The 22,500-nt window shown below is 40.8% G+C and overlaps 4 protein-coding genes across 5 annotated transcripts in view; 2 read left to right on the forward strand and 2 right to left on the reverse strand.

Annotated features, from left to right (window-relative positions):
• LOC134188926 (dihydroxy-acid dehydratase-like) overlaps positions 1-2,672 on the reverse strand; it is a 12,257-nt gene extending 9,585 nt beyond the window's left edge. For both annotated transcript variants that reach the window (XR_009971407.1, XM_062657138.1), the window contains exons 1-4: positions 2,621-2,672; positions 2,450-2,506; positions 1,277-1,392; positions 1,166-1,209 (exon numbers count right to left, since the gene is read on the reverse strand). Coding sequence is in view for 1 of the 2 variants with exons in the window: in XM_062657138.1 (XP_062513122.1) it covers positions 1,166-1,209; positions 1,277-1,392; positions 2,450-2,506; positions 2,621-2,665 (262 nt within the window). In the remaining variant the exon portion in view is untranslated. The remainder of the gene's footprint in view (positions 1-1,165; positions 1,210-1,276; positions 1,393-2,449; positions 2,507-2,620) is intronic.
• Positions 2,673-2,886: 214 nt separating this feature from the next.
• LOC134188804 (dihydroxy-acid dehydratase-like) lies at positions 2,887-20,272 on the forward strand. Its single transcript, XM_062657007.1, has 24 exons — positions 2,887-2,939; positions 2,999-3,055; positions 3,498-3,613; positions 3,689-3,732; positions 8,796-8,845; positions 8,908-8,991; positions 9,054-9,090; positions 9,148-9,185; positions 11,087-11,173; positions 11,571-11,658; positions 11,732-11,794; positions 11,867-11,904; positions 13,911-14,009; positions 14,332-14,414; positions 15,947-16,031; positions 16,242-16,280; positions 16,351-16,470; positions 16,961-17,023; positions 17,511-17,582; positions 17,641-17,694; positions 17,760-17,809; positions 19,625-19,731; positions 19,795-19,904; positions 19,965-20,272. Exons 1-24 carry the CDS (start codon positions 2,895-2,897, stop codon positions 20,091-20,093), a joined length of 1,758 nt encoding a protein of 585 aa, XP_062512991.1. The 5' UTR covers positions 2,887-2,894; the 3' UTR covers positions 20,094-20,272.
• A 321-nt stretch (positions 20,273-20,593) lies between these two features.
• On the forward strand, positions 20,594-22,061 carry LOC134188839 (uncharacterized). The gene has a single exon (XM_062657043.1). The coding sequence runs from the start codon at positions 20,731-20,733 to the stop codon at positions 21,994-21,996; it is 1,266 nt and encodes a 421-aa protein (XP_062513027.1). The 5' UTR covers positions 20,594-20,730; the 3' UTR covers positions 21,997-22,061.
• Positions 22,062-22,177: 116 nt separating this feature from the next.
• LOC134188838 (cytosolic phospholipase A2-like) overlaps positions 22,178-22,500 on the reverse strand; it is an 8,424-nt gene continuing 8,101 nt past the window's right edge. The window contains exon 11 of the mRNA XM_062657042.1: positions 22,178-22,500. This exon is cut by the window's right edge and continues 211 nt beyond it. Within this exon, the coding sequence (XP_062513026.1) occupies positions 22,343-22,500 (158 nt within the window). The 3' untranslated portion in view covers positions 22,178-22,342.

Genomic DNA, 22,500 nt, shown 5'->3' on the forward strand with positions numbered 1-22,500 from the left:
CTCTGCCAACTTTTGAAGGAACTTCCATGCCTCTTCACCCCATCTTCCATAGTGCTCCAAGACCAAATGAATCAGGGAAACAGACGTGCCACCAAGAAGTCTCTCTTTCTTGTATCTGGAGTGCTTTCTCTCTTCTCGTCGCTTAGCTGCTTCATCAATCTCAGCTGACTTGGGGAAGGTATCTGAGCTCCAAGGGTGAGCTAGTTCAATATCTAATTCGACATTAGCCCCTGAAGCTGAGGCAAACACCACAAGATCAGGTCTACCATCAGAGCTAGAATGAAGATGTCTTTCTCGCTTGAAGTGTGCATGTACGTCTCGAAGCCATCTCCCCAAGTAGCAGCAATGATGTCATGGGACCAAACTGGCCCTCCGCCTGTTTTGCAGGTCAGCAGGTGATAACCACTGTTGTACAACTGAGCGCCACAGTTACATGATCCACACCAATCAGACAGAGGAATGGGCATCCCCAGATTCCAGACAAAGAAGAGTTGCCAAACGAAAATCTTAAGTAGAGAGTGAAAACTCTTGATTGGTTGGTAAGGCAGACAACCAGGCACCTGCGCTCTTGCCCCAAACAGATCTCAGTCGTGCAGTGTCACGTGCTGCCTACTTGTCTGTCCTTCTGTCTGTCTGTCCGTCTGTCTGTCTGTTTGTCTGTCCGTCTTTCTGTCCGTCTGTCTGTTTGTGTGTCTGTCTCTCTGCCTGCCTGCCTGCCTGTCTGTCTGTCTGTCTGTCTGATTATTTGATTTTGACATTCAAAGTCAAGTACATTAGATAATGACTTTTGTTTGCAAGGACTGATTTGTATTTTAAAAATCGTAGCATATGTACAAGTAGAATCTGTATGAGAATAAATTATATCTGTCTGTCTGTCTGTCTGTCTGTCTGTCTGTCCGTGTGTCCAATACATATATTTTCAACATTGAAATTTACATACAACTTGAACACAGCTAAGCAACTCTACTGTCCCAATTGCACATAATCTCTACCAAACTAAAACTCTACAGAAACCAGCCCGACGTAGAGCTGTCTGTCTGTCTGTCTGTCTGTCTGTCTGTGTACACAAATAAACAAAACACATAAGCACAAACACACAAATCAATAAATAAATAAATAATGACTTTCAATTCAAACACAATAACATGCCCCCCCCCCAACTGACCTCCTCTCTTCTCCACTTCATCCATGATGATATCTGCCAAATAGCTAGAAGAAATTAATCGGTTAGTTTGATCATTGACTACTTTATCTCACAGCAATTGAGTATACATACCGAAATTTGTCATTGCAAGGTAGAGCATTGCTGTAAGGACAAGCAATGGTAATGATGGGCTTGTGAAAGTCATCGTCAGTAAATCCGGCCGCTCGGAGGTGACTCCTAGTGCCAGCCTTTTAGGACAAAACATGCTGTAGGGTTAGAGACAACAAACAGATACAATGATGTGTGTGTGTGTATGTGTGTGTGTGTGTGTGTGTGTGTGTGTGTGTGTGTGTGTGTGTGTGTGTGTGTGTGTGTGTGTGTGTGTGTGTGTGTGTGTGTGATGTAGACAAATTGCTGCAGTATTTTCTGTTGACATTCTAGACGCGCGCACACACACACACACACACACACACACACACACACACACACACACACACACACACACACACACACACACACACACACACACACACACACACACACACACACACACACACACACACACACACACACACACACACACCACACACACACACACACACACACACACACACACACACACACACACACACACACACACACACACACACACACACACACACACACACACACACACACACACACACACACACACACACACACACACACACACACACACACACACACACACACACACACACACACACACACACACACACACACACACACACACACACACACACACACACACACACACACACACACACACACACACACACACACACACACACACACACACACACACACACACACACACACACACACACACACACACACACACACACACACACACACACACACACACACACACACACACACACACACACACACACACACACACACACACACACACACACACACACACACACACACACACACACACACACACACACACACACACACACACACACACACACACACACACACACACACACACACACACACACACACACACACACACACACACACACACACACACACACACACACACACACACACACACACACACACACACACACACACACACACACACACACACGAGATTGTATGTCATGTGACACATACTTCTACACGACCCACGCGCGCTAAAGCTACCAATTAAAACCGGAAATCCGGTTGCAAATTTCCCTACAAGTACAAAAGGTATGTAAATAACACAGAACAGCGCTAAAACATCATGTTGCAGGCGTAACTTACAAAACCTACCATTTTGACCCAATGCCGTTCATCGTCCGGATCTCCCGTCAGCTTGCGGCTGTTCGTCTACAACACAAAGCGCGCGCGCAACGATCACGAAGATTTTCTTGCGATCGCTCCTTACCCGCTATGTAATCTACTCATTAGCCGCCCTCGGCAGCATGCTACTCAATTTCTTACCTTCAAGGATGAGACAGATACGCCTCCGGTTTGTGGTTTAGCCATCGGAGCACGTGACTAGAAAGTTCGGTGCAAGTGCGCTAGAGGGTCGAACATTTGCAACTAAAAATTTAATTCTAACAGAAACTTGTTATAGGTCGTACAGGAATATGTTCTAGTAATCACATTCTAGTAATCATTACGTTTAAATTAAGCTATTCTGTCCTAAAAAATTATTTTTGAGTACAGGTTTGGTCTGTACACCGAGGCAACGCGTTGATATCAAACCTATCTAATGTCTCTCACCAGTTCGAAGCGTTTGAAACTCTCGTCTCTCAAGGTTGTGCGACTTATTCGTATTTGCGTCTAGTTTTGTTTTCACGTTCGCTCTCTTGGTAGACGCGCAGTCACCAGCTGACTGGCGACCCAGAGAATGAGAAACAATGGGTGAAAATGGTGAGACGCATGCGCAGACGTGGGACAGATAGTCAATTTTTTGTTGCATGTGTCGTGTTTGTAATAGAGTGTAATTATGCAACTAAAGTGAAATAAAATATTTAAAATGTTGTGGAGGCCAATGAACACACACACACACACACACACACACACACACACACACACACACACACACACACACACACACACACACACACACACACACACCACACACAAACAAACAAACAAACACACGGACACACATACACAAACAAACAAACACACACACGGATGCACACACACAAACAAACACACACACACGACCAACTGTATTGCTATTTTTGCATGGCATCCATAACACATAAGACTAAATATCTGCAACTCAAAATTCTAATCATTAATCACGGTATTGTTGTTTGCTCTAATCATCACACGATATTAAGTGATGCCTTTGTATTGCCAGACGGGAGCTCGAAGTCACCTGAGAGCAACTGGATTTACAGACACCGACTTTGTGAAGCCAATCATCACAGTGGCTTGTCCGTATAGCAATGCTCTACCTTGCAACAATCATTTCCGGTCTCGCCTCTGTGCTGTCTAGATATCAATCACAAATATGGTGCATGTGTATTGAAACGTATCTGTTTTGTGTAGTCAACTTGGGGATATGATAGTGGAAGAGGTGGAAAAGAGAGGCGGTAAGTATTATGGCCATATATATATATATATATATATATATATATATATATATATATATATATATATATATAATATATAAAGCTCAAACTGTGTGTGTGTGTGTGTTCGCGTTTGGCGGCCACGTCTTTTGTCCGTTCGCAACCGAAATCAGCACGCACACTCGGCACGCACAGGGGAAGGTTTGCGTAAAAGAATTAAAAAATTATGCACCGGGTCCCCTCTCAATGGATCGACCCCCGCGTAGAATTTCTTGATGACGCAAACGCTACACATTCCAGTTCATTCGAACACACGCCCACACCAGTCCTGTGTAGACTGTATGCATCGTCGTTCTTCACAAAGCTTCAAGCAATCGAATATCTCTTGCCGACGAAACTTACTCTTCTAGCGATTTCGTTTCTCTCCAAATTCTGATTGCATTTGCACCAAATCCAACCTACAGGTTTTCTTCACTAAGCGCTACACGGGGAGTGTGTCGATTTCTATCGAAACAAGCGCGAAGAGCAAGATTCGAATTCATTCAGCACATCCGGGACCTCGCAGCAAAGATTCCATGTGACGTGTCCACAGACCTATCTTTACACCACAGTATCTTGCCCGTACGAAGGACGGGCCATGGATCCTAGTATATATATATATATATATATATATATATATATATATATATATATATAACTAGTAATTAAAGCGGTGTTTACACCGTCGTTTCTACAGCTATGAGCCTTCAAAGTCCTGAACATCATGTACGTTATCTCTAGAGGAGGAGTAATTGTCACGAAGAATTATAAACATACACGCTATTTTCTTTCTATACGTGCTACCTGTAAAACGTATTTAAAATCCTACATACCGACTGCCGTTTCATGTGACCGCAAAGTCTGTAGTAGTCGTAAGTAGAGTCATCGTATACGGGACATAACATCTCTACTGGTTACGTAATGTTAGATTCCCTTATAACCATCGTAAAACCAAGAAAGCGATCAATTTTGCGTCAGTAATTGTAGACAGGTGAGTTTTGTTGTTTATTTCCGACAACTCCTAACAATCGCAAACATGAATTACACTGTTCTGGTAATAAAACTCTCTCAAGAAAGTTTCGCGCCTAGGATTGGCTGTTCGTCCATTGTCTTTGGTTGCCACATACGACATAAAGGAATTAATGTTTCGTAATTGGGCCACACAAAGGAGGCGTGGCACATTCCTGCAGCGTGACAGACATAGCCAGCCACATAGTCCCCATATCGGAAGTCGGTTCAGCCCTATTCATTTAGAGTACGCTACTCGCCAAGTCTCGTGACTTTTACAAAGTCCCTTTTCTTATAGGCTCATATCTGAATAGATATATATATATATATATATATATATATATATATATATATATATATATATATATAAACCCACCTACGTGGGTATCTAACACACGTTATTCAAAAAACGTGTTAGTACAGTCTATATATATATATATTATCTTTTTAAAAACTAACCCAAAACCAACCCGAACCCCCACTCTACAAAAAGTCTAGAACGTCATCAGAGCAATCTACAGACAATCTCTCTAGAAATATCTTTGCATTATACAACCAGAGTTTAATAGAAAGCCGTTGGTGGAGATAGGACGTGGCCTGGCTCATTGTGAGGTGACTGTGGAATGTTGTTCTTCTGCAGATTGATTTTAAGATCTGGAGACTAGACGGCGACCACAAGCCCAGACTTTCAACATATATATATATATATATATATATATATATATATATATATATATATATATATATATATATGCAAAGTTTATGTTATGTCAATCAGACACTGTTGCATTACTATGCGTACTAATACATGCAAACTGCAGTGCACGTCAGTGTGTGCTGCAAGACTCTAATTAATGTCCCTCCCGGCTTAATGACAGAACACCATCTCACATTCATAGTCTACAGTGTAGACAGACAGAGTGACAAGCATAAACAAATACATAAACAAACAGACTAACAACCAAACACACAGACCAACCATACCAACACCAAACAGTGCCACACAAAATTTCCAAATTGCAATAACTCACATTAGGAAAGTTGCAGCAATGTGCTACTATTGTCATTTTGAAGCTTTTGTCGGGTCACATAGACATCATGGTAATTTCTGTATATTAATTATTGCATCAAGGAGATGACGATGAGCAGTCAGTATGATTACAGGTAACACCCAGAAACTTCTACCTAGCAGATAACAACTTTCAACCTACAGTACAACCTCGATTATCCGGACTACTCCTGAGACAGTTAGAAGTCCGGATAATCGAGGGCACGTCTCCACTAGGGCTTCAACATGTTTACAACCTGTTTAACTCTAAACCTAAACAGCCTTTGCTAAACATGTTTCAGAGGTAGTTTAACGAAAGTGGCATAGGTTTAACGGTCATGTGATAGTAACGCGTGTTCCACGACGATGGATTAAGAGTTCTTTCGCGCTGTTCTTTCTCCTTCTTTGGAGACTATTGGAAGAGGACAGAATCAGGCAACGCCAGAGACGGCATAGACTGATGCAGAGTGTTCGGAGAGAGCAATTTCGGTGAAGAAAGAGACTTGTGTCTCTGATTGTTCTCGAGACGACCAGAAGACGATTTTCGACTGTCTGGTGTCAAAGTCCCGTATCATTAGTGTAATAGTCCGGATAAAATGAACAAGTGGAGATGCTGTCTACCTAAACATGTTTAGAGTTTAAACATGTTTAATGCTAAACATGTTTAAAGAGCAACAAGTGGAGATACAGCCTGAGTGTCCGGATAATCAAAAGTTGATAAATATCAACTAGTTTTTCTCCACTGTGCAAGACCACGCTCTGTTTCCACACCTACTGTACACTAATGTCACTACTAAAAGAGGCATAAACAGCTGCCTATTTATTACATTAATATGTTCTCTGTTATGTATTCACTCATTTGTGAGAGGCTGTACGTACCTACAGCTTATTAGTACAGTAGTGGACAAAAGTATATGCTGGGCAAGAAATTTCAAGGGTTTTTCAGGATGTTTGTGTTTTAACCTAGGTGCGTTGGTCAGTAGTGACCTGACGAATAATTAGAACCAACACCTGAGAAGAGAATGATATGAAATACTTCAAAATATCCCTCTGCCGGTGGTAGAACTCAATACAGTTTTTCGAAACTGGTTCAGAGAATGCCATTTATGATTACTATATGGATTACTATATGACTGAAATTGGACATTTTGACCCACAATAGTGCTAATTGGTACAGAATTGAGTCTAAATCAGTTGGTTGTTGCAATTTAAGATTATTGTTACAACTTAGTTAAAAGCTGATAAGTTTACATTACAACTTATCAAAGCATATTCAATGCAAACAACATTCCAACCTTTGAAAACAAACTAACTTATCAATTTAGGCTCATATCAGCACTTATTTCCATTCTGTAGGCCAGAATATGATGAAAAATCAACAAAAACACTACCCGGCAAATACTTTTGTCCACTACTGTACATGTACGAAGTGACACTGTGAAATAAAATATTATATTATAGTGCCTTTATCCGGGAACGCAAAAAGTCAGGGACACAATTTGTCCAGATTATCGAAAGTCCAAATAGTCAAGGTTGTACTGTTGCTGTTAATGTTATTGATTAATTAATAGTCTAAACAGGTCAATAGCTTTGGGAAACGTTGAAAAAATCTTTCCAATTTTTTTACTTTAGACCATCAGCATGTCATGTCGTCAGTGTTGGTGGTGGTTTCTATGCCCATGTAGTCTTTAGAAATGCAGTCATGCTACTGGCACATGAAACTGTTTGTTGATATTAAATGCTGTCAGTTTGCAAGACGTACAAAATGCCTTCCCACAAGTGGCTTCCGGGGTTGAAGGTGGCTGGAATCGACTTTAGTTATACAGTATAAATCAGGCACGTGGATCAGCAAGATGGTAGGTAATCCTTGCTTGCCGTCTGTTGTGCCTATGCAGTAGTTGGAGACCATGCAGTAAGTTAGGGAAATGTGAGCCACGAACACAGCTGTCAATCACAAACACATTAAGACCACTTATGGTAAGACATATATATATATATATATATATATATATATATATATATATATATATATATATATATCAGTTATCAAACAATGATGTCCAAACGCCGAAATAAAATCCGCCAATATGCTTTGTCTATCAGTTTCTTAGCAAACTGCCAATGCTTTATCTTATACAGTACTCTCCTAAAAATAATTGACAACTTGTCATTGCCGATGGCATAAATTGAAGTGTCCAAATACAATTTTGTGCACAGAGCCTGAGAGGTTGCCTTACTAAGGGGCATATAAGGGACCTACTAAGAGGGTGAATAACTAAGGGGTGAATTACCAAGGGGATAATTACCAAGGGGTGAATAACCAAGGGGTGAGTGAATTACCAACGGGGTGAATTACCAACGGGGTGAATTACTAAGTGGGTGAATTACCAAGGGGTGAATTACTAAGTAGGTGAATTACTAAGTGGGTGAATTACCAAGGGGCAAATTACTAAAACTGATGATTACTAAGGGGTGAATTACCAAGAGGTGAATTGCCAAGGGGTGAATGACTAAAAAGAATGATTACTAAGGGGGTGAATTACTACGTGTGTGAATTACCAAGGTGTGAATTACTAAAAAGGATGAGTACTAAGGGGTGAATTACCAAGAGGTGAATTGCCAAGGGGTGAATTACTAAAAAGAATGATTACTAAAAAGAATGATTACTAAGGGGTGAATTACCAAGGGGGATTACCAAGAGGTGAATTACTAAAAAGGATGATTGCTAAGGGGGTGAATTACTAAGTGTGTGAATTACCAATGGGTGAATTACTGAAAAGGATGATTACTAAGGGGGTGAATTACCAAGAGGTGATTGCCAAGGGGTGAATTACTAAGGGGTGAATTACCAAGGGGGATTACCAAGAGGTGAAGTACTAAAAAGGATGATTACTAAGGGGGTGAATTAGTATGGGGTCCCTTACTAATGGGGTGCCTTAATTAGATGGGTGCTTCATGTCTTCACAATTTTTCATCTTGTTGAATGTAGGAAAAGCGTTTCTTTGTCAAACACCGGTTGTTAGCGATGGCGAGACGATGGTCTTCATCTCATGTCATAGTATGCACACATTGATACTGAAAATGAGTCTCGTTCACTTTAGGGCACAAACGGCATGAAGTACTCTCTCATTTCTCGTGACTGGATTGCAGACTGTGTGGAGATAATGCATGAGGCATATGCAGCCGTAAACAAATTCACAATTTGTGTTTTACTTTTAATGTTGTGACGATCCTCGTTTGTCTACAGGATGCTGTAATAGGTCTGGGCGGCTGCGATAAAACTGGTAAATGTATACGGTCGAGTATATTGTGATAAATGTTGATTTTGTATTGTTTAATAGTACCTGGTGTTCTCATGCCAATTGCTAGACTAAACAGTGTAAGATGTGTCTGAATTTATTATACGACTTGACGATTGAAATTATTGTTTATTTTATTGTTATTGATCAGTGGGTGATTGGGACATTCAATTTGCGTTGTAATATTCATGATTTTAATTTTGTCATTTTACTTTGTAATTTGTTTGTGTAAAATTCAAAATGTATTTTATTTATTTATTTATTTATTTGTTTGTTTAATTACTTATTTAATTATTTATTTAATTATTTAATTATTTATTTAATTAATTGTTTATTTATTTAATTAATTATTTATTTATTTAATTAATTATTTAGTAGGTTAGTTAGTTTTATTGGATATCAAATTCTCAGTGCAATGACGTTAGATAGATACTGCAAACTACATAAAATGTCCGCTAAAACTTAAGTAACTAATGTGGGTGGGCCTGGACACGGCTGAGTTCATCAACTAAAAACGAATCACCTTGTACAGTGTAAAAATTTCATGATCACACTAGCATTGAGTTCTGCAGTGTAACGGAAAACCGACATCTCCAGTAGGTCTTGAAGTCAGTAGAGTTGTTTTTTCCTTCTTGATCTTCAGTGACAAAGTGTTCAGCAGAAGGTCAGCTGCGACTCCCCAGGTGCCAAAGTGCTCAAACGCAACAGGTTTGTATTTAGATGCATTACCTCCTGGAAGAATCTCACTGTTGTATTTACCATTTCATTTCTTCTCTTTTCTTTGCAGCAAATCCACTCAGTTTGGCGCAGTTTTTGATGACCTCTTTACTCCAGGAATGAGCAAGTAAAATATCCATCTCCTGATCAGACAAATTACCAATGTTGCATATGATATCAGGTCTACCCTCATTGTTGACATATCTATTTTGGTTCTTTCTTGTGGAGAACGGCTAATCTTTCAGGCATTCTGACCAGGAGTTTACAATTGAGTCATGAGCCTTGATGGGATCTCATCCATGTTTACATGTTATCAAGATGTATCCCACAATCGTACGTATCTTGCATCCCTGAAAAGGAAGGTGAAGCCCTAACATAAACATGAGTTGATTGACAACTTGTTAGAAAGACTGTTTTTCTTTCTCCCTCTCCCTTTCCCTCTCCCTCTTCCTCTCCCTCTCTCTCACCATCTGTCATTAGCGTGGGCATCTATACAAGAACAACTGCCTGATAAATCTTTATCAAGTGAAAAATCTCTCAGTCAAATTATTGAAGATCCTTAGACTGAGATCAGTCAGTGGAAAGGTAGCTGGTGCCTTCTTGCAAGCAATTCCAACGTCAAACAAGCTTACACTAAAGCCTAGCGAATTTCGCCTAGCTAGTTAGATGTATTGGATATCAAATTTTCTACTACAATGACGTTAGATAGATATTGCAAACTACATAAAACGTTGGCTAAAACTAACTTAAGTAATTAATGTGGGCGGGCCTGGACACGCCCGAGTTCATCAACTAGAACCACCTTGGACTAGCCTTGTCCCCTGGCATTCGCCTTGCTCCTCTGCGCAGCGCTCGCGCGTCACATGACTAGGCTGTCCTTGCTCCAATTATCTGATGTGCGAGTGCTGCACGGAGGAACAAGGTGAACGCTTGGGGACGAGGCTAACATTATACAATGTTTAATTTTTCATGATCACACGAGAGTTTCTGTTAGTTAGTTATCTATTTTATTTATTTATTTATTGAAAGGGTAACCGGAAATTAAGATTTTAATTTATGATTTTAAATTTAAATGTAAATTTTAAATAAAAAATTTCAGAGCATTTTAATAATTATTTATTTTTAAAATTAAAAATTGGAAAACAAAAATTAGAATGACTAAATTAAAACATGAATATTAGAATGCACAACTGAAATGGCCCAATCACTCACTGACTGTTATTTTGTATTATATTATTGTTATTATTATTGGTTTGTATTGCAGATTGGTGCCTGTTTGTATGGTGGGACGATTCTTCCCGGACACTGTGAAGGTCGTGCTGAAGCATTGGATGTGCGAAGTGTAATGGAGGTATCATAACATAAGCCTCTTTGACACAATGCTTTGCAACTCTAACCAGACATGATCTAGCTAGTTATATCAGCCACTGGTGTCTTGGTGAGACTTCGGGTGCTCACACCACAGTTAGCTTCCCAAGTCGGTGTTCTTGCGAGTGCCTGGCCCGGCTCCAGGAGCTTGCTAGCGCAGGCCCAGAGTTTCCTGAGTAGTGCACGCAGCCCAGCTTAACAGCTGGGGCGCGTGATCTCTGAGAGGCAGCTCCTGATGTTTAGCTTTAGGTTTAGTTTAGGCGTGTGTGTGTGTGTGTGTGTGTGTGTGTGTGTGTGTGTGTGTGTGTGTGTGTGTGTGTGTGTGTGTGTGTCACTGTGTGTGTCAGTTTATCAACATCTTGTTTGTCTCACTGTTCTAGGCCATAGGATCTTACGGTGCCGGTCTAATTGATGTTGAAGAGCTCCATAAGGTGGAACGTTGTGCTCTGCCTGGATCCGGTGCTTGTGGTATGTAACCCAGTCTACACATTGTTGCATTCATAAAATATTTATTTAGCATATAATTATGATATTATTATAGGAGGCATGTATACTGCCAACACCATGTCATGTGCTGTTGAAGCTCTCGGAATGGCGTTGCCAGGTGAGAGAAATTGTGGCTTACGGTTGAGCATATGGTAGAGATATTGGCTCAATGTTGGTATCTGATTTGTAGGTACAGCAACAGGACCCGCTGTTGATACAGACAACAAGGTAAGGGTGTGCAAATCAATTGCTTGTTGATCGTTGTCAGAATTTCTAAAAAAATTGGGATTGGTGGACGGCTTTAATTTTTATATTTTTCATATTTTATATTTTATATATTTTTTATTCTTCATAGTATTATTTTTTATATTTTTATATTTAATAATAAATTATAATTATCAATTTTTATTTATTATTTAGTATTTTTTTATAAATTTATATAATTTTATATTTTATATATTATATATATATTTTTATATTTTTATATCTAACATTTTTATAAAATGTATAAAAAATATTCAAAATATATATTTTGGGGATTTTTGTAATTTTTTTATTTTTTATATTCTTTATATTTAACATTTTTAAAAAATTTAATTTTTTATATATTATAATTTTTTTATTTTTAATTTTTAATTTTTTCTACATTTTTATTTATTTTATTCTATTTTTTGTTAATTTTTAATTTTTTTTTATATTTTTATTTTTTATATTTATATTTTTATTTTTTATATTTATATTTTTTATTTTTTATATTTTTTAGTTACTATACACATGTGATTGTCACACGCAACTGTAGGCATGTGTCACAGACCCTGAAATAACAATTTCAAATTGATTGGGCACTCAGAGTCGTTGGATCGATTTCAAACTGTTATGACTATAGACTGTCTTGATATCCCTCTAACTGAATACACAATTTCGTAATTCCTACAATCAATGAAAAAGGGAGAGTTGGTTGATTGTTCCATTAAATATGATGAAATATTATTATTACTAAAATTTCCCATTCTATTACAGCATTAGAACACACCAAACCAAACTGATTGAAAAGCAGCGTTTTGTAATTACACAATTTATTGTAACATAAAATGAGTTAATAAGTCCTACCCCGCTCGCGTTTACAATGCACGTGTTCTACCTTCCATGACACATGGACAGACGCATGCACACACACTTGGCCCTGTGAGCCGGCTTAAAACCTCTGACTGCAGCGGGAGCATCTTGCACAGAACTAACCCGCTGGAATTAGAGGATGGAGTTTAGTGGCTGGCGACAGCACATCACATCCTCGACTAATTGAACAAACAAACTATGGTGCATCTCATTTCAGGCTCATTTCTGGTCGTTGGAGGTAGTCTAGGCCAAAGCCGACTCGACCATTAGTCTCAGACGGCCGAATTCAACCCGGCCGCCGCGTTTCACGATGATCTGAGACTGGCATCATGTTGATTGGTGCATTACAGACCTCCATTCAGACATCCAGACGGTAGCGTGGGTTGGTGTACTGTATTCGCCCGTAATAATGCCTTGGGTGTATAGAAACGAGACAAATTTTTTCTGGGCGTATACTTAAGCATGGGCGTTATTTAGGTCCCAGGCGTATACATGGTCGCAAAATGCTGTCGTTTGGCCACGCATCATCTAAATACTTGAAGACAGAAATACCACAAACGCTTGCAATTATCCATTTGCAAGATCGAAGGTACTGGTATCTTTACAGCATCAGCATACACGCAGAAACTAAACACTATGTATATACACATGCAAACCAGAGTGGTCAGCCTGAAGCCGGTCAAAAGCATCTGGGTCGTAATTGCAACGAAGACATGAGTCTGGCGGTTAGCACTTTCACTCAACACTGACACCACCTCATCAAACGCACACAGACGGAGACGAATGTTCTGCGGACCTCATTTTGTTTTGTCTGCGCATGCATATCTTTGGCTTATACTTGGGCTTGGGCGTATAGTTGGGCATGGGCATTTTGGGGGCTGACAGTTCCGACCTGTTGCCCATGCCCGTATATCGCCCATGCCCGTATATCGCCCATGCCCGTATATCGCCCATGCCCGTATATCGCCCATGCCCGTATATCGCCCATGCCCGTATATACGGGCATGGGCGTTATTTTGGTATGGGCGTTATTACGGGTGAATACAGTATTATAGTATAGGATAAATTATATTAAATTATTATGTCTATCATAGGTTAATGAAATCGTATTTTTTCAGGTGACTTTGAAGAAGAAAGACGACTGTAAGAGAATTGTTGAAGCTCTTTTCAATCTCATGGAAACAAAAGTTTCAGCTCGACAGATTCTTACAAGAAAAGTTTGTTATGAGAGTTTTGTCTGGAAATTGAGTTCTATTGCTTTATTTTATTTTTTGTTTGCTTTTTGATTTTTTAATTTTTCTATTTTAAATTTTTTTTAAAATTTTTATCTATTCTTTTATTTTTATTCTATTTTCAGTTTTGTAATTTTTACTTTTTTATTTTAATTTTAAAATTTTATTTTATTATTTTATTTTCATTTATTTTTTTTTAAATTTATAATTTTATTTTATTTTAATTTTATTTTTATTTTTTTATTTAATTTAATTTTTCCAATTATTATTTTATTTTTTATTTTTTATTTTATTATATTGTTGACAGGCATTTGAAAATGCTGTTGCAGTCATGTATGCAGTTGGAGGGTCAACGAATGGTGTTCTGCATCTCCTTGCTCTTGCACATGAGTGAGTTTATGTACAGAGATTTGCCTTGCTGTTTTAACAATTATTCTATTGATGTTAATATACAGATGGCAGGATAGAGGATAGAGCACGTCTTATCAGAAAGGCGGACAGATGGACAGACGGATACACAGACAGACAGACAGACAGACAAGCAGGCAGACACATGGGCGGACCTGCTTGTCTGTCTGTTTGTCTGTCTGTCTGTCTGTCTGTCTGTCTGTCTGTCAAAGAACATTTATTGAAAACGTAAACACTAATACAGAAAAGGCTACAGGGTTCTAGAAAGCCAGGCTTTCAGCAAAGCGTGGTGGTAGGGCAGGGCTTCCTAAAGGGCATGGTCTTTTTAAAGGGTGTAGTTTTGACGTGGTTATGGTTTGTCGAAAATGTAGCACTAGTGAGTTTTTGTGACTTCCTCTGCTTATTAATAATCAGCCTAGTCAGAATAACTTGGTCTGCTTTAAGATGGTCTTTGGGGAAAGAGAATTACTGTTTGCATATCAATATTTTGTAAGGGACAAGTATGTTTATATAGAAATGCCACATCCTCATTCAATTGTGATGCTTCCCCTTTAGTCATCATGCTTTGTAATAAAATCTGTTAGAGCACACAACACGGAAACAAGAGCACAGTAAATAGCACAGTAAATAGCACAGTAAATAGCATAGTAAATAGCACAGTAAATAGCACAGTAAATAGCATAGTAAATAGCACAGTAAATAGCACAGTAAATAGCATAGTAAATAGCACTGTAAACAGCACAGTAAATAGCACAGCACACCTGCTGAGGTCGTGAACAATGAGTAGTGCAACCTTGTGTTTCCAATCCTTGTAGTAGTGAACACAGCCACTAATTCCAACTGGAATGTTTGTTGACATGGCGTGGCGGTCAATCCCAAAGTGTAGCGGACATCTCATTTTGAGAAGTAAAGCATGGCCTCGCCACCCCTTAGTATGCCTGGCTAAAACCCTGGGCTACATATAGCACTAAGGGTTCAAGATAAATGGCCATCTGTCTGTCTGTATGTTTGTCTGTCAATACATATATTTTATACATCAGCACTATTACAGTCTAATTGTCCAAAACCCAGTTCTGTCTATCTGTCTGTCTATCTGTTTGTCTATTTGTCTGTTTGTCTGTCTGTCCGTGTGTTTTTCTGTCAGTTTGCTTGTTTCCTATTTTCTCTGTTTTATATCAATTATAAATCAATGGACTTGTTATATTCAGTCTTGCATAGATTGAATTAGATTAACGGATCTGCTGGGTTTAGAGCAGTTTAGATTGGCAGACAGGCAATTAGACAAACAAGCAGGCACACGCACACGCACACACACACACACACACACACACACACACACACACACACACACACACACATGTAACAGTAAGTAATCACACATTAGCATTAGCAACTTGACAGGCTCTCAGACGTTCATATGTCATTGGAGTGGCACATTGGGGTGTTTACAAGAGTTTATCTAGTCTTCAAAGATGAGGCGATTTGTTAATGTTGAGTGAGTCTGTTTGTTGCAGGGCGAAGGTCAAGCTTGAGATTGAAGATTTCAACATAATTGGTGAACGTGTCCCAATCATTGTTAATGTGTCTCCGCATGGAAAGGTCTTGGAGCTTTGTTCAAACTTTACAACACACACACACACACACACACACACACACACACACACACACACACACACACACACACACACACACACACACACACACACACACACACACACACACACACACACACACACACACACACACACACACACACACACACACACACACACACACACACTATTGTATGTTGTCTTGCCTATTATTCAGTATCATACTGCGGATATTGATGCTATTGGCGGATTACCAGTGAGTTACAGACTCTCAATTCACATCGATGTGTTGCTCAGATGTCTTGCACGTGCACATGCATTGTTAGGTTGTGATGAAGGAACTTTTATCTCACGGCCTCATTCACGGGCAATGCCTCACAGTCTCAGGCTCAACTGTAGCTGAGAATTTAGCCGGTGTGCCATCGTTGTCCGACTTAGGTACCCAGGTGTGTACACGTACATACTTTACGAATCAATTTTACTATAATTACTTTTATTATTTGAAAGCAAAGTATTGTTTATTATTGATATCAATAATTTGTATGTACACTGTGACACATACTGTACCAATCAATTCTAATGTAATTAATTCTTATTTTAAAGTGAAGTATTATTAATCATTGATAGCAATAATCTTTACTATGTACACATACTTTACAAATTAATTTTAATGTAATTAATATTGTTATTTAAAGCAGTGTTATTTATCATTGACATCAATAATATGTATGTAGACTGTAACACATACTTTACAAATCAATTTTACTATAATTAATTTTATTATTTTAAAGCAAAGTATCGTTAATCATTGATATCACTAATATGTATGTACACTGAAACATACTTTGCAAATCGATTTTAATGAAATTAATTTTGTCATTTTAAAGCGAAGTATTGTTTATCATTGATATCAATAATGTTTTGTTGTTTTAATAGGATATTGTTTACTCGGTTGACGTGCCGTTTTCGCCTGCTGGAAGACACATTCTGATACTTCAGGTGTGTTGTCTCTGTGCCTTGTATTGTTGCATGAAATGTGAAGATTGCTTTGATTATTGGCTGCTGTCTATCTACAATAGGCTAAATGTGTGTGTGTGTGTGTGTGTGTGTGTGTGTGTGTGTGTGTGTGTGTGTGTGTGTGTGTGTGTGTGTCTGTGTCTGTGTCTGTGTCTGTGTCTGTGTCTGTGTCTGTGTGTGTGTGTGTGTGTTATTGCTGTCTGTCTGTTTATCTGTCTGTCTCTCTGTCTGGCTATCTGTTTGTCTGCCTGTCTTTTCATGTCTGTTGGCCTGTCTGTTTGTCTCTTTGTACTTTGTGTCTGTTGGCTTGTCTGTCTGTCTGTCTGTCTCTGTCTCTCTGTCTCTATCTGTCTGTCTGTTTGTCTGTCTGTCTATCTGTCTGTGTATTTTGTTTGTGTGTGTGTGTGTGTGTGTGTGTGTGTGTGTGTGTGTGTGTGTGCATGAATTAACTTTTACTGTCAACAACTAGGGAAATCTCTCACCAGAAAGTGCTGTCTTGAAACTAAGTGGCAAGCAATTGGACAAGCCATTTGTTGGTCCAGTAAGTAAGCCATGCTTAGACTGGTGTCTGCGGATATTGACACTCAGTTGTGTATCAGGCTGTGGTGTTTGATGGTGAGCATGAAGCCTTTGATGCTGTGATGGCTGGAAGAGTAAGGAATTATGCATGACATTGATGTTTTATGAGTTGATCCGATTGGTTGTCTGTTGGGTTTAGATAAAGGCTGGTGATGTGCTCGTTATACGTTATGAGGGGCCAAAGGGCAGGTGAAACAGATGTGTGGACAGACAGAGAGACATACAAACAGACAGACAGACAAATAGACAGACTGACAGACAGACAGACAGACAATAGACAGACAGACAGACTGAGAGAGAGAGACAGACAGACGGACAGACAGACAAATAGACAGACAGACAGAGAGGCTGAGAGACAGACAGACGGACAGACAGACAAATAGACAGATAGACAAAGAGACAGACAGACAAATAGACAGACAGACAAACAATAGACAGACAGACAGACAGCAGTTAGTTTTACGTAGGGCCTGCTGGCTTGTTTGTTTGTTTTACAGTTTAGTGTGAGTGTGCTAGTTTCAATGTATGAAATGTATGTATTAAGACAGACAAATAGACAGACAGACAGACTCAGAGACAGACAGACAACACAGACAGACAAATAGACAGACAGCCAGAGAGGCTGAGATGGACAGACAGACAGACAGATAAATAGACAGACAGACAGACAGACAGACAGACAGACAAATATATAGACAGACTGAGAGACAGACAGACAGACAAAGACAGACAGACAAAGAGACAGGCTGATAGACAGACAGACAGACAGACAGATAGACAGACATGCAGACACATAGACAAACAGATGGACAGACAGACAGACTGAGAGACAGGCAGACGGACAGACAGACAAACAGACAGACAGACAGACAGATATATAGACAGACAGACAGACAGATATATAGACAGACTGAGGGACAGACAGACAGACAGACAATAGACAGGCAGATAGACAGACAGACAAATAGACAGGCAGACAAAGAGACAGATAGACAAACAGATAGACAGATAGACAGACTGAGAGAGAGAGAGAGACAGACAAATAGACAGACTGAGAGACAGACAGACAGACAAAGAGGCAGGCAGATAGACAGACAGACAGACAGACAGACAAATAGACAGACTGAGAGACAGACAGGCAGACAATAGACAGACAGACAAAGAGGCGGATACACAAACAAATAGACAGACAGACAGACTTAGAGAGAGACAGACAGACGGACAGACAGACAGACAAATAGACAGACTGAGAGACAGACAGACAGACAAAGAGGCAGGCAGATAGACAGACAGACAGACAGACAAGCAGACAAAGGAACAGGCAGATAGACAGACAGACAGACAGACAGACAGACAGACAGACAGACAGACTGACAGACAAAGAGACAGACAAACAGGCAAATAGACAGACAGGCAGACAGGCAGACAAATAGACAGACTGAGAGACAGAGGGACAGACAAATAGACAGATAGACAGACAAACAGACAAATAGACAGACAGGCAGACACATAGACAAACAGATAGACAGATAGACAGACAGACAATTAGACAGACAAATAAACAGACAGACAGACAATTAGATAGACATTTTTCAAATAGACAGACAGATTGATAAACAGACAGACAGATAGACAGACAGACAGATAGACAGACACATAGGCATACAGGTAAGTAGAGAGATAGATGTATAGTCAGATACACACGGCTCGGAATGTGTAGGCAAACACTACCACTACATCATAAATTAATATATTTATAGTGAGCAATGTGTCTTTCGTTTGCTTAAATTAAGTGAGATCAAACATTGTTTGTTTCGACTGCACAATGTCATGTAGTGTGCATGCACACACACACACACACACACACACACACACACACACACACACACACACACACACACACACACACACACACACACACACACACACACACACACACACACACACACCACGCACACAGCATGCACACTGTACGATCCTCATGGCAGCTTTCTATGCATCTAGCCCGGGTATGCCAGAGATGCTGAGTCCTAGTGCTGCCTTGGTCGGCTCTGGACTTGGTAAGTCTGTGGCTCTAGTAACAGACGGTCGTTTCAGTGGTGCATCCCACGGTATAACCAATCACAAGAGATCACAAAGTCACAGATAGTCATCCACTTCTATATTTACTGCAGGCATTATGATTGGTCACGTGACTCCCGAGGCTCAAGTAGGGGGTCCAATAGCTGTCGTACGAGACGGTGACCTGATCCGTATTGATGCATCGAAGAGACAACTTTCAGTCGTTAGTCGTAGCTCGACCATGTAAAACCATCTGTGTGTCTCAATTGAGTGTTATGTCTAGGAGATTTCGGATGACGAGCTAAGTCGCCGTTTGGCAGACTGGCAGGCTAAGTCTCTGCCAGACAGTGGCTTGTTGGCTAAATATTCTCGAGTCGTGTCTAGTGCTCATACAGGAGCAACAACACACTAGATGCTGGATCAATCTATTCCAATTTTCTGAACATGAAATTGATGGTATTTTTGTGATTTCTTGTTTTTATGTTGATGATGGCTTGAATGACTTTGATGGGTCGATCGATGAATTTGGTTGGGCATAAGCCTGTCGTTGTGAATGCGAAATGTTTGCCACTGTGGCAATCTGAGAGGCGATCTTGCTGTTGTCGATGTGTCACTCTGAGGTTGGGGGTTTGCGTGCGTGGGAGGTGGTGGGGTAGGTCACATGTGCGTGCGTGTGTGTGGGCTCCAGTGGGTGGGTCACGTGGGTGTGAACGTGTGGGTGGGTGGGTCACGTGGGTGTGCACGTGCTTGTGTGGGGCTCTAGCGGGTGGGACACGTGTGTGCACGTGTGATGGGTGGGTCACGTGTGTGTGTGTGTGTGTGTGTGTGTGTGTGTGTGTGTGTGCGCGCGCGCGTCACGTGTGTGTGGAGGGGGGCTCTAGTGGGTGGGTCACGTGTGTGCACGTACTGTAACTACGACTTGTAGTCCTAGCTAATCGTTTTACATCTCAACTATCTCAATTCCAAAAAAAGATTTTAATAAAACGCCCACAAACCGAACTATCGCATACAACGGTCTGGACTCCAAGGCGTTATGGTTGAAATCAACCATGGAGAGGTGCGTACAACGGATGGTAGGTGTCGCAGTGGGTATTGCAGCAGTTATTGCGGCGTCTCGCTTATACAGCGCATGGAAAAAGAGAAAGCCAACACATTCCCGTCGTCCTAACTCCGAAACTTCGTCTCATCTCGTCAACTCGTCGGACATCGACTCGCTCGCTCACCCGACAGACGAGTCGACGGCGTCTAACAGTGGAGGAGAAGAAACGAGTCTCTTGAATTGCCTCTACGCCGTCGCCGAGGATCAGGCTCGTCGCTACGGAGTCCATCACCGCGGAGTCACGTGCAACCGCTGTCAATCACCAATCAGAGGCGTGCGCTACAAGTGCGCCAACTGTGTCGATTATGACGTATGCGAGAAGTGTCTGACGTCATGTAACCATGACGACATGCACGTGTTTTTACGTATTTCGATACCCGTCGCTTCGTTTGTGAATCCTCGCTCGCCCGTCATGTCGAGATCGCTCTACCAAGGTGTCCCCAATTCGTATTCGAGAGCTTTGCTATGGGACGAGGTGTGCCACCTGCAGGCGACGACTCACTTTGTACAGTCGGAAATCGAGTCTCTATTCCGTCAGTTTTGCTGTCTAGCATCAAGCCAGGGGGGCATCCAGAGACACGATTTTAATGCGTGTCTTGGACCGCTCGGTCTCGAATGGAACCTCATCGTCGAACGACTCTTTGCCTTCTACGATCAGGACGAAAACGGGTCGATCGATTTTCACGAATTCTGTCACGGACTGTCGATACTGACGAAGGGCAATCTGAGAGAGAAACTACGACCGGCGTTCGACGGTTACGATCTAGAGAAATGTGGCTATGTACGGAGACAGGATTTTCGTCGGATGTTCAAGGCGTATTTCTATGTGACCGTCGAATTGGTACGGGAAGCGGTTCGTGCGTGCGACGAGGAGATGATGGAGAGATTCGAGGACGATCCGAGTAAACCGGTGTCCGCAATGTTTAACGCACCGATCCCTCAGAGGCCGTCGTCAAGCGACGACGTCTCCGAACCAGTGGGGAAACCGCCGGTCCCTCCGGGTACACCTGGTCTCATTGCCAGGAGGCGGGAAATCGGCGTGTGGCCGGTACTTGAAGCCGTTTCTCAAGAGGCGATCGAGGAGTTGGTAGACACGGTGATGGTCGGTGCTGATACGGACAGGGACGGTCGGGTTTCGTACGAAGAGTTTGAATGTTATGCGTTACTTGACCCGACTGTTGTTGCTTGGCTTGATGCATTAGGCCCTGTGTTTTAAGCCTGTTGTATTAGTATACCCATGATGGGTCAGTGTAGGTCATATTGGCTTGACTGATGGAATACAGTGTATTCGATGGCAACGATCCTTTGGTTTGTGGAAATGGTAAAAACAGCAATGAGACGACATATAGACACTGAGTTATCGCTTTAGTCTGACACCATATAAACAATAGATTCTTTGCAGTCAACCCATACAAACCACAACGTTTGATGAACAAAGTTCTCGAATCACTACAGATTACAACTTCGTTTAGTCGACGTATACAGTCACAAAATGAGACCAGACACTACCATGCGTACGCACGAGCACACGATGTACTACTCGTTGATATCAATAGTTATCATCATCTAACTTGTCTTAGTTTTATCCTTCTGTTGACGGCCTTCTTGATGTCGTCAACGGCCAGCAGCGTGTTGTAATAGCATAACTCGTGCAGACGGTCGAAATCCTCTGTCGTGTAATAGAAGTTGAACGTGCTGTAGACGCGCGAAAACGGATTCA

The sequence above is a fragment of the Corticium candelabrum genome, chromosome 13, assembly GCF_963422355.1.
Source record: "Corticium candelabrum chromosome 13, ooCorCand1.1, whole genome shotgun sequence".
Lineage (NCBI taxonomy): Eukaryota > Metazoa > Porifera > Homoscleromorpha > Homosclerophorida > Plakinidae > Corticium > Corticium candelabrum.

What these genes read in the sequence shown, in the direction of transcription:
- LOC134188804 (XM_062657007.1), top strand. Translation starts at nt 2,895, where the DNA reads ATGTCTCTCACCAGTTCGAAGCGTTTGAAACTCTCGTCTCTCAAG. An exon ending in AGAAACAATGGGTGAAAATG is followed by an intron (nt 3,056 to 3,497) that starts GTGAGACGCATG and finishes TTGTATTGCCAG; the next exon opens with ACGGGAGCTCGAAGTCACCT. An exon ending in GGGCGGCTGCGATAAAACTG is followed by an intron (nt 9,091 to 9,147) that starts GTAAATGTATAC and finishes ATTGTTTAATAG; the next exon opens with TACCTGGTGTTCTCATGCCA.
- LOC134188839 (XM_062657043.1), top strand. Translation starts at nt 20,731, where the DNA reads ATGGAGAGGTGCGTACAACGGATGGTAGGTGTCGCAGTGGGTATTGCA.